The 12,799-nt window shown below is 23.2% G+C and overlaps 2 protein-coding genes across 2 annotated transcripts in view; one reads left to right on the top strand and one right to left on the bottom strand.

Annotated features, from left to right (window-relative positions):
- Positions 1-209: 209 nt before the first annotated feature.
- Positions 210-8,184, bottom strand: LOC126907988 (SWI/SNF-related matrix-associated actin-dependent regulator of chromatin subfamily A-like protein 1). Its single transcript, XM_050689768.1, has 13 exons — positions 8,016-8,184; positions 6,954-7,385; positions 6,764-6,879; positions 6,587-6,696; positions 6,346-6,480; positions 5,019-5,196; positions 4,790-4,959; positions 3,869-4,030; positions 2,568-2,729; positions 2,387-2,494; positions 1,070-1,244; positions 470-655; positions 210-408 (listed from the first exon to the last, which is right to left on the bottom strand). The coding sequence occupies exons 2-13, from the start codon at positions 7,342-7,344 to the stop codon at positions 280-282; spliced, it is 2,022 nt and encodes a 673-aa protein (XP_050545725.1). The 5' UTR covers positions 7,345-7,385; positions 8,016-8,184; the 3' UTR covers positions 210-279.
- A 3,095-nt stretch (positions 8,185-11,279) lies between these two features.
- LOC126907983 (rho GTPase-activating protein 21) overlaps positions 11,280-12,799 on the top strand; it is a 46,540-nt gene continuing 45,020 nt past the window's right edge. The window contains exons 1-2 of the mRNA XM_050689730.1: positions 11,280-11,603; positions 11,729-11,782. Of these exons, the coding sequence (XP_050545687.1) occupies positions 11,735-11,782 (48 nt within the window). The 5' untranslated portion in view covers positions 11,280-11,603; positions 11,729-11,734. The remainder of the gene's footprint in view (positions 11,604-11,728; positions 11,783-12,799) is intronic.

The following is a 12,799-nucleotide window of genomic DNA, read 5'->3' as shown; positions in this document are numbered from 1 at the left end:
ACAAAAAAGCAATTTTTTAATAGTTTCTTCTTAGATAATATAAAGGGAAGAAACTATACTTAATTTTTATATAATTTTTGATTCTTTTTTCTTAATCATTGAATTTCATAATTTAGCAAAAAAATAAGTAAATAAATAATAGTAATAAAGTAAAATTAAGTAAATAAACAATAGTAATAAAGTAAAATTAAGTAAATAAACAACCATAATATTACCTAAAAACTCAGACTTTTATAACATAAAAATTTGAACAGATATAGTAAAAATTTTAGAACAACTTTAGCACTTTTTTTTCCTTTTACATTGAGACTCAATATTATCCAATTCTCTGAGATTATTTTCATTAAGATCTGAATCATCATCTAGAAAATCTAATATACTCCGTTGGCTTGATTTTTTATTTTCATTCTATAAAAAATTATTTCATTAATATAATATTTTCCAAAAAAATAAAATAAAATGAACTTACAATAACAGTAGTACTATCATCTTTGAAGTTATCTTTACTAAGTCCTGCTTTATTCAAGACATTTAATTTAGATTGAATTAAAGGCCATAAATGGTCATCTGCTGTTCCTTTGGCCAGTAAATATTGAATAGTTACAGCTTCTGATTGACCAATACGATGGGCTCTATCTTCAGCTTGGGTTAAAATCTAATTTAAATTGGAAAAATATTACTTTGAAATTAGTCTTTCAAGAATACTTGATAAAACATAGATCTAATTTTTCTTATTATAATAACTTTTTATTTTTTTTTGTGAATATGTGACATATTTTTGTATCTATGAGTGAAATATATTTTAAGAAACAAATTTTTTTATTTGTAAAGTAAACATCATATATAATCTACAAACTAAATTCTGCATATTTTATAGGAAGAAGATAATTGAAAAAACTTATTATTTGTCTAAAAACCATTTCTCTTTGCTTTCAAAAGTTTTAATGATAAATTATTATTTATAATAAATTAAATTATGTTAATTAAAAACGCTCAAATTGTACTAAAATAATAATATTGTCTAGAAGCTAAAAATTAGTTGAAAACAAACAAAAATTAAAATACTTACACCAGGATTCCAAAATAACTCTGCAAATACAACTAAATTTGCAGCAGTTAAAGTGATACCAGAATTGGCTGCCGTTATAGATAAAACAGCAACTCTAAATTTATCTTCACTTTGAAATTGATCACAAACCGATTTCCTTTCTTCAGAAGATGTTCTGCCATCAATTCGAATATAACTAATAAATAAATAAGAATAATTAAAATTATACTTGATAAGATTCTCAACAAATTTCAAAGCTTTGATATAATATCAATAATTGTGCCAAATATTTTAAAGGTGATATGTCAATTTTTGCATTTATTTTAAAGATCAAAAACAAAATTAAAATTTCGACAGTATCTTATGTCAATCAATATTTTTGAAGTGCAAAATTTAAACATTTTTGTTATAAACTTTTTGACACGAGACGGGAAATATACTTCTTAATATACATAATAAACAAATTTAAATAATAATAAATTATAAATTTAAAAATGAATTTTGTGACTTATCAGCTTTTGAACATAAACTAATGAAATATATATCACTATACTCAACCAAATATTTAAAAATTTTAATATCTAGAATTTTCACAGTCTAAGGTGAAAATAAATTTTCTACTAACATTTTATTTAAAACCACACCTTTACAGAATACTATATTTTTATATATTAATGTTTAATGTACTGTCTAAATTCAAATTACTTGGGCTAATGACAAAACATACATAGGCTAGTACAGCATAATAATAAATATGAAGGGTACACAGAAAAATAAAGTAAGTTAATTTTTTGTGAACTGAGAAAAACTAATTTTAAATTTCAAAAGTCGTGTTATTGTATCATACACCACAACTTTCAAGAACTTTTATTTTTGAATAATCCACTCTTTTTCACTAGTTTAGAGGTTTTTAAAAAATTCATTATGAGATATAGAATATTTTTTCACCAAAGTCTCAATTTTTAAAAAAAATTAACTACGCTTATTTTCTGGTCACCCTTCATGTATTCTCAAAATTGTGCAAAAAGTGCCATTAGTAAACATTTTTTTATTTATTTATTTTTATAACAATAATTTAAATTTGAAAAATTGTATAAATGCCTAAAATATTTTTGATTCATGAGCAATTAACTATTAAAAAATATAAAACTACCTTTTGTTTTAAATTTTAAAATCACTTTTCGTGTAATGGTAATGATATTCATTGTATAAATTTTCATATTTTTTGAAATAGCAAAGTGAATTTTTTTTTTTATAAAGTGACAAATTAGTACAAAAAATACTACAGTATCAATATTTTTTGAGAATTTTAATACTTAATTATATGAATATTCTTACTATGTTTGATTTTCCTCTAAAATCTTGCAAATACCATTCATTACTTTTTGATGATGAGCAAATACCAGAAATTTTTTACCTTCTTTTAATAAATTTATAATGTAATCACTGTTCAAAATATATGTATAAAATTTTAGATAACATAGCAAAAAATAAAAACTAATTGAATATAATAATTTACCATATTGCTGGTAACTTAGCATCACCAGTATGATTAAAATATTCTAATAAAGCACCACGAACTTGCATTTTCCTTAAAGATTTATCATTTAACATTCCCTCCAAATTGTCCATATTCTCTGTACGATTTTTTAAATGACAAGAGTCTAAAATAACAACATTTCTGAAAAAAAGATATATATATATTATATATATGTAAAATATTCAATAAAAGTATAACTGTAATGCTATGTAAATAAGAATGTCTCGATTTAATCATAACACAAAAAAACAGTTCTATTCCTTTTTCCTTAAAATTGTATTAACTATAGTTTTTTTTAACAGAAATATACATGAATGTGTTAAACCTTTCATGGATTGTCTTATTTCTTGAAGTTATTAAGAATGTTCCATGTTTACAGTTAAGTCCGAAACGTCAGAACTCAACTGTAAACATGAATACATCTTTAAGCACTTCAAGCAACATAAATATATATATTAAATTGGCTTAAAAATAAAAAAATGATCTAACTAAAGTAATATTTGGTAAATAATAACTTTTGAACCATTCTTTTTAAAGATGTATTTTTATATTATGCATCAAAATAAACAAACCTAAGCTTTACATTAATTTTTTATTTTGAAGTATTAATAACTTTCGAAATACTGGGTCAAAAATTTTTTTCAATTTGTCAAATCTAACTAAACATTGTTTAGTAAAATCATTTTCTTGTTAGTTATCCAGTTAAGCAGGTATGTTTCTTCTAAAAAAACTAAAAATAATGCAATTTTAAAGAGGAAAGAAAACAGGATAAAACTATTATACAGAGTGGTTAGTAAGTAAAGAAACAGGTCAATTGTTATAAAAAATGAGAACAATAGACACCCGTTTCCTTACTTCCTAAACACTCAATATTATTCTATAGTATTAGATATATTTTTGTGTTAATTAAAGTGTATAGGAAACTAACAACTCCTAAAAAGAAAAAAAGGAATTTTTATGTTATACATTTGAAGATATTGCTTGATAAATAGTTAGCAGATACAAATAACTAATCTGATCATGGATTAATTTGTGTGTATTTGTTTTCAAAGTGTAGACAAAATTAATTTGTTAACTGTTTATTAGTGTTAGTTGCTTATAAATTTACATATACGATTAATATATAAAAGAACACTATGTAGTAACATATTTAGTGGGAAGATCATGGGAAAAAGGATATCAAAATTATCATGACAAAGTATTGATTGAAACTTTTTTGATGGCCTTTATGGATATAAAAATATTTACTGGGCATTATTAATAAATAATAATTCTAATACCTGACTTTTTGAGGTAACTGTTTTAAAACATCGGTTTTTAGACGACGAATCATAAATTGAGTCTCGAGTAATACTTTTAGCTCTTTCATGTTTGATGATCCACTAAAATCCCAACCATATTTTGCTTCTTGACCATTACAGTAACGTTTACCATATTCAATTCTACATAATTATTAATCATTATTAAGCATAAAAAAATAAAATAATGAACTGTATTGCATATAATTTTATTATATTCTAAGTAACCCCCAATTTTTATATATTTTTTTTAATGCTATATAATTACAGAAGATTACATTTGTAGGACGAGCCAAGGTGTTATAAGACAATTTTAAATTAAAATGATTTTGAATAAAAAATATTTCAAGTTCAACTCTTTTATTGACATAATTTAATTTTTTTAATTAAAAATATATATTATGCTATGATAAGCATATTAATGTAATTTAAAAATCTGAATTTATACTAAACAATTTAAAAATTTTAAATGACTCCTCTCACAGTTAGAATTTATTTAAGCCACTGGATTTCAACTTCTACATTTAAACGTGGATAACTTAGTAAAAATTATTTATTGATAGGGACATTTACAAGGTCTATGTATTCATACTAAATTTAATGATAACAAAACATAGAAATAATTAATCTTTAAAATTTTTTGAAAATCATGAAAAACTTTGGAAAAATTTTACAATTACAAATAAAATTAAATAATAGGTTTGTTAGTTAGATATTAAACTGAAATTTAAAAAAAAACAGTGAAAGAAAAATGGATTAACAACTAGAATTTTTCATAATTTGTCATTTTAATTAAATAATAAGATTTTTTTTATATCCATTGTAAAATTAGTTTTGTTACTTTCCAGCACAAATAATTAAAAATAAATTTTAAGTAGTAATTTAAAACTTATGTTTTATTACGGAGTCATAAAATTAGAACGTGTAACAGCCTTTATCTGAGAATATAGTTCCATAGGCCTGGATAAAGCCGGTGTACCACTCAACAATATACATCGATTAGATTGCATAGCTAATGCAAGAGATACTTGGGTCCGAGCAGTTTTTTCATTTTTTAAGCTATGGCTTTCATCCTAAACAAAATTAACAAGCAGTTTTAACATATAATTTATGACTATATAGAAAGAATTACCAAAATAATAACTCCAAATTTTAATCTCATAAGTAAATCTTTAGTTTTGGTCATCAAATCATAAGAAGTTATTACTACAGCTGGATTAATAATATGTTCATTAGCTTTGGACAGCACATAAATACTTGGAATAGGTATATTTGGCATTCTAATACGAATTTCTTCTTCCCAAGTATACCTTCAAAAATATTTTTCATATATTATGAATATACTTTTTAAAATTAAAAATATATCTAAATTAATTTATTAGGTATATCTTTAATTTTAACAAATATTAGCCACAAGTGATCAATCCTCATTATATTTAATTATGTATAGTTTAATAAAATAATGTTAATAAGGAGATATGAGCTAAGGTTATTTTAAAAATATGATAGAACAATGTTGTTATTACACTAATTTGGAGAAGGTGAAAATAATTTAAGATTGTACAAAATCTGAGAGAGTTAAGATAAAAAATATTTCACAGTATACAGAGTGATTTTTTTTATTATAACCTGCTCGATTACTCACAGAATAAAAATAATTTCAACATTCATCTTTTTGATTACTTTTAGTTACATATTATTCTTGAATTAATAGCTATTTAATACTTTTTAAGTTGCTTTGTAAAAATGCAAACTTTGTTTTTTCAAATGGAAATACATTTTGAAAATAATAAAATGTTTGATGTTTTATTATAATAGTTAATGGCATTTGAATTTTTATTTATTTTTTATACGTTTTCTGTATTCACAGTCTATGTCTTTATAAATTTTATTTTACAACAATGTGCCTTAAGACCAAACTTAAAGCATATCTGAAGATAAAGTCATAATTGACAATAAATGTACAATAGTTTTAAATAATTATCAGTCTTAAAATGTAATAAAAAAGCTAGATACATTGCATGTTGTCTGTTATAAAATACTGCAAAAATAATAGCTGATAATAAATTATGTAACTTTTTAATATTACTAAAATCAATTACATAAAAATAGAATATATATTTATTATAAAAATAATAATTCAAAATTAACAATTTTTTAGTGGAAGAATTTCAAGTCACTAACTAGTATACGTAGAAGAACAATAAGAGGTGCTTTTTTCCTCTATTAAAATAGAAACTGCGATAATAATTATATAATGTAATTGAATCTGGGGCTCAAGTCTAAAAGCGTCAATCGAAAAAATGTTTAAATGACCACTATAAAAATAAAAATTACATAATCTTCAAAGATCATGTATATTGATAATACTCCTAAAACTAAATTGTAAAGTTATTTTATTTAGACCCAAGTCCCAGAAATATATTTACATACTTAAAATATATAAACTTTGATCTAACCTCATACTTGAAGGACACACAATAAGTAAAGGAAAATTATCTGAATAATACATAGCAATACCAATAGCTTGTATTGTTTTTCCTAATCCCATATCATCTGCTATAATGCATCGTCCATTTTTTGATACTCCAAATCTAAAAAAAATTATTACACATTATCAACATGAAAATAACAATAAAGTACTAATTTTTTTCAAATAAAAGAGTATTAAAAATCAAATATACAGCTTACTAAACTTACTGGATTCCAGTTTTTTGAAATGGGTATATATTATTAAGCATTTCTGCATTTAAACAACTTAAATCAATTTTTGAAATATCTTGTTCCTTCAAATTATTTTCTTTTATCATCTATTGATATAAAATATATCATTAAAAATATAACATTTAAACAATAACTAAAGAGATCTTATTTTACCTTTAAAATAGAGTATGGTAACTTTTCTATTTTTACAGTTGGCTCAAGACATTTTATACTTTGCATAACCAAATCATGATCTTTAATTAAAAAAGACCACTGAGATGATTTTGGATCTAAAATTTTTAAATAGACCTCATTAATTAAATACCATAAATAATACATCAGCATTTTTTTTTTTTAAACTTGCCATATGATTTACTGGGAATCGTTTTAAAAATTTCAATGAGTTGTTGATGATATATAACATGAACTATGAATCGTTCTTTTGAAGTTATTTCACAAGAGCCTCTTACAGTTTTAGAATTAGTAGTAACCTTAGATTTTTCATTATTTACATTATAGTTTATATGCATTGCTTTAGCTTTTGGTGATGGAGATAATACCAATCCCACATTTAATGGTTTATAACGATTTAATTTATTTGGCTGTAACTGAGTATTGATATTGGAAAGACCTGGTAGTGAATTATTAGTTGATAAAAAATTATTTTTTTGGCTAAACTTTGCAGCTAGTTTAGCTTGGGCTGCCTTTTTGTTTTCTTCAATCATTTTACGCTGTTCATCAGTTAAAGTTGACATATTGGTAATAACTGATAGAACTGTATATACAAAATAGATGACTAAAAAAATACACAGAACAAATAAAAAAATAAGCATTTATAAAAAAAGTTCCTTTTTTGTACAAATGTTACATATTAAAAGTATATATGCCATTTTTATCTGAAGAAAAATAACTAATGATATGAGATGTTACAATACTGATCAGAGTGATTAAACATTCTCTAAATAGTTACTACTTAATTGAACTTCTAGGAAGAAAATTTAAAAAGGAAATTTTCGGATATATAATATAAGAAGGTTGAAATTTAAAATATGTTGAGGTTTACAAAGTGAAAACTTTGTTTAAATTACATGCATAGAAAATAATTTATATACTTGCTTTAAAGCGAGTTTTAGTTATCAAAAGAAACAAGAAATAGGTAATCCTAGCTTAAATATAGTTTATTTATGATAAAGCTCTAAAATAAAATAGTTCATTTTATGTTGAACATAGATTGTTATGAAAGAGATAATTTTTTATGCATTAATAAAGGATATTAATTTAGTTAATATGTCAAATAAAATTATATAAATAATTAATTTATCGAAAATTTGTAAAAAATCTTTATAAATCATATATATCATAAAATTGAATTTTTTTTATCAACATTATAATTTATTATCTTATATAGTTAAGTAATAATAATTACCTTCTTTTATTATATAGTTTTTATTTTAAATAGTTACTTTATAAAACTGTATAAGTTAGAAAAATCAGTCAATACATAAATTCATTATAAACTATCACAAAAATAAATTTAATTTTTTTATCTAAAATTAAGGTGTAATATAAAATTGACTGTAGTTATTAAATTTTTAATATTGTTTATACATGTAATTTTTGTATATCTTTGAATTTCAAATCATTGATACGGTTTCCCTCCAAACAGCTGTACCAATACTGATAAGATAATGAAGTCACAAAAGTACAATGTTCTAAAGTAGTTGGTTCATTTAATTTATTATAATAACTATAATAATTTTAGTAATGTTAAAATAAAATGATAGATTTTTACTTTTTTAAAGATCAACTATTCTAAGATATACTAAAATATTGTTTCAATAAGATATCAAATTTCTTTAAAATAACCATAAATTATATATTTGTGAATACAGTGCCGTGCTAACTATCAGCTGCACTCTAGGGCATTCATAGATTTGGCTATTTAAAAACTCATACTGAGTATGTGTTTAAATTTCAATAAGCAAAGAGTTTGTCTTTAATTTTAGGCAAAAATTGGTTTAATTAGATTAATATCGGGGTTTTTTGATTTTATTAATCATTCAAATTGGTCCTGTGAGAGCTGAAAATATTCATGGAAAGACCAAAAAAATTAACTATTTCAACATTTTCTCAGCTTCGTAACCAAAATATATTTTTTTCTATTCTATTATATAATATGTTGATATAAAGTGATAGTTGTATGATTGCTTTTTGATTTAATTTCGGATTTTTCTTCAATCCTCGTAACATTTAGACAGCCGTGAAGTATAAGCTAATTGAAAAAAAAAATTATTTCATAGCGCAATAACGCTGATTTTTTAAACTATCACGGAGTGTTAAAAAAAATGTTCTGATCTTCGCAAATTACTTTTTCAGGGCAATGTCACTGAGCTCTTACATTGAAATTTATTTTTTGAAAATCGTAACTCGTTATGTAATTTTTTCAATATTGGCAAATTTTTTTTATTGTATAAAATTATAAAATTAAATGTTTATTTTAAAATACGCTGATCAATTAACATTTGTTTAAAAAGTAAATTTATAAGTTTTAAACCTAAAACCGATTTTTTAAATGGGTAATTAAAAATCAAATTATTATTAACGACCTGAATTAACTATGCGTTTTTATAAAATACTCAACAGATAAAAATTAAATTGTTTTAGTTTGATCACTCATTATGGTTTTAATTTTACAAAAATCAAGTTATTTTTTGGCAATGGCGTAATCAAAGGGAATAAAGGGGCTAAGCTTCCCCATTGGCAATTATTACGAGTGACGGGAAAGTTCGAATAGTAACTATGAAACTATTCGAACTATTCGATAGTCACTCAAAAACTATTCGAATAGTAAAAATATTCGATAGTTACACAATATATTCGAATAGTTTTAAAAAATATTCGATAATCTATTAGAATAGTTTTTAAAACTATTCAATGATATATGCTAAAAATAATCTATTCGGTTGTATAAACACAATTCGAATAGTTAATCGATGGTTTAAAATATTCGAAAATGCCCATCACTAATTATTACTATTAACAACAGAATAAGACTTTGGTACTAGTAAGACCAAGTGATAAGCCTTAAACAAAGTAAAAGTTCTTTAGCTCCCCCAGGCAATTATCTTAGCTACGCCACTGTTTCTTAGCAAGTTTTAATTTCTGTATATGTTCACATATTTAAAATTATTTTTGTCATATTCATGAGAATTCTAAAAGTTGTTTATTTTATTTTACTGATAATAGTTATCAAGTTTTAGGAACATAATTATTTTTTATATTTTTGCAGGAAATATCCAAATATTTCTTCTTTCGTTAGGAATTAGCAAGGTCGCATCATAGAGTATTACTCTATGGTAGTGATGGGCATAATCGAGATATATAATCGAGATATCTCGATTATGAAAATAATCGAGATATTTCGATTATTGAAATCATATCTATTATATAATCGAGATATTCTGATTTTTGAAATAATATTGATTATTCTATAATCGAGTGATTATTTCTAATGATTTCTCGTTTATTATAAAAACAATGATTTCTTGATCTTGAAATGTATATAATCGAATAAAAGTTATTTCGAATGATGTCCATGAAACGATGAAACGAGAGAATACTATTTTTAAGTTTTTATTTAGCATAAATTATAGTCGAATTATTATTAAATTGTTGACTTCGAGTCTTCTTATTTTCAACTCGTTCAATCGCTACTCATGACAACACCTTATCTGTCACATTTTTGGGAAGTATGTGACGATTAGAACAAAGTTTTGTCCTGAACTGGCTAAACTACTGAGTTCTGATTCTCTCACTAGTTGTGAATTTATGAAAAATCAATTAGGTGTGGAATCAGGTATTTTAATTATGATGGTCAAGCCGGCTATTGCTACCTTATCTTATGTTTTTATTTTTAAATTTGTTATCGGTTTTTTAAAATATAGGTAATAATTATTAAATAATAAAAATAACAACTTGTCTTTTATTTAAAGCACTTATTAATAATGCATTATTAATATATTATTGTTATTATTATTCCTAAATTATAGTTTAATATAATAATTATAAATAAACACCAACAAATAAAAAAAGCAAAATTAAATTAATAATTATTTACTATAGGTATATTTATTCATATTTCGAATAATTTTTCGATTCTCTCGATAAATAATAATAATTGATTATTCTTATCATACGAGCAGACGATTATAACTTCGAGTGATTTTTCGAGAGATTCACTCGATTATGAAAATGTCTCGATTACTAATCATTCGATTATCGAAATCATTCGATTATGCCCATCACTACTCTATGGGTCGCACACTACGTGATAACGGTGTGATTTTATTTATTTGATATAGCGCTATCTGTAGGTTATTTAGTATACATACAACTTACTTAGTATTTTATCAAAATTTTTTGTTATTCATCATAAGATCAGACGTTTTGAAAAGCAATATCAAGTTAATACACCTTAAAAATTTGTTTAAATATCATTATTAATATAATCTTATACATAGTAAATTACTTCTACTTGTTACAGTCATTTTTGTCTACAATGAACATAAGTTGTTCCATTTATCCGACACTCGTTAGTATATTTCATTTATACATAAATGGCTACACTGAAACTAGTTTCTGATTGGAAAACATACCAATATCTCGTTTATTTATTCACAATAATATACTTTTTATTAATGCGATTGCTCTCAATGATAGTATGCTGTGGAGAACTCAAAACAAATTTTATCGTTTAATTTATTGACGCTTATCGTTGCAATTTTTGTTACTTAAGTCTCTCTCGTTAATTTTTTATTAGTAACACTACAAAATAACGTTTATTTAAAGGCTAGATTTATTTTTTCTTTAACTGTGCGTTAATATGGAGTGGTGTTTCAATGACGCTGAGCGACCGTTAAATAAAATTATTTAGTAGATACAAACTGAAATTGTTGTTGATTTCAAATTCAAATGAACCACTTACTAAATTTAACATCAACAATTTGAGAACTAGGTACTAATATTTTTTAATACATTAATGTTTTTTCGATGTTTTGTCCACGATGAATTACATTAATTTACATTTGATGTGTACACTTTAAAGTATGAACTTTTTAACATATACTCACTGTTGTATAGGGTGATATGGCTCAAGATGTTTCTGAAAGTAAAGATTATGCATCTTCAACATTGGTAAGTCAAATATCATTATTAATACATTTAAACCAAAGATTATTCAAATACAGCGTTTGATTTACGAGGAACTAGTTTGAACTATGTATATTATACATATTTTACATCTTTTTACTTACAATTTAACTAAGCACGAACAGTTCTTATTTTCTTCATATCTATGAAATTTTTTTGTAACTTTATAAATGTGATGTTGACCATGTTTTGACATGGTTCACGGTATTAATATAAGTGAGAGTACAAGTAGTCTTATAAAATCTAATTATATATATTTTTTTAAATAGTGATTTTATTTTAATTAAATTTTTTTTAATTACAATTGTTCCATTTCAACTAATATTTTGACTTTCTTTGATACTTTTGGTAGAATAATTTATATTTTCATAAGGATATTTATTTACAATCATATGGGTTAATGATCATAGTAATTAAAATCATAATATAAAGTTAAAAAAAAAATTTTTGTTAGTGAAAAAATTAATTTATGTTAAAATTATAAATGTACATGTGTCAGATTTAGTAAATTCAAAAGAGTGTTGTTATAATATCATAACAAAAATATTAAAATTTATCACTTATCCAGATATTGACATATCTTAAGAAGAATTTATTTATTTTATTTTAATATAAAATGACATTTTAATCAAATTTTTAATTAGATATTTGTTTACAAATACGGACTTCATATATTAAAATGTATTTTAAAAACATAATTTATAAATATTTTGACTTAGTATTTTGGAAGAATTTATGATATATGTGGTGGGATTTGTCATTTTGGCATTTAACGAAAATTACAGTCTAATAATTTTATTTTCTGTCAAAAAGCCAAAATGCCTTACTGATGTGACAAAATTTCTTTCTTTATTCAATATTACATTAAATGTTTTTAATTATTGCAATCATGTAATAATTTGTTGATGGTATTTAGTTAAAGATTTCATACATTATTTTTCAATTAAATAATTCTAAAATAAATCTTCAATTGAATAATTCTTGTTTCAAACCTAATGGTTT

This window comes from Daktulosphaira vitifoliae, unplaced genomic scaffold (assembly GCF_025091365.1).
Source record: "Daktulosphaira vitifoliae isolate Bord-2020 unplaced genomic scaffold, ASM2509136v1 Scaffold_5, whole genome shotgun sequence".
Taxonomy (NCBI): Eukaryota; Metazoa; Arthropoda; class Insecta; order Hemiptera; family Phylloxeridae; genus Daktulosphaira; species Daktulosphaira vitifoliae.
The sequence above is the reverse complement of the archived record's forward strand: the minus strand, read 5'-3'. Positions and strand labels throughout refer to the sequence as shown.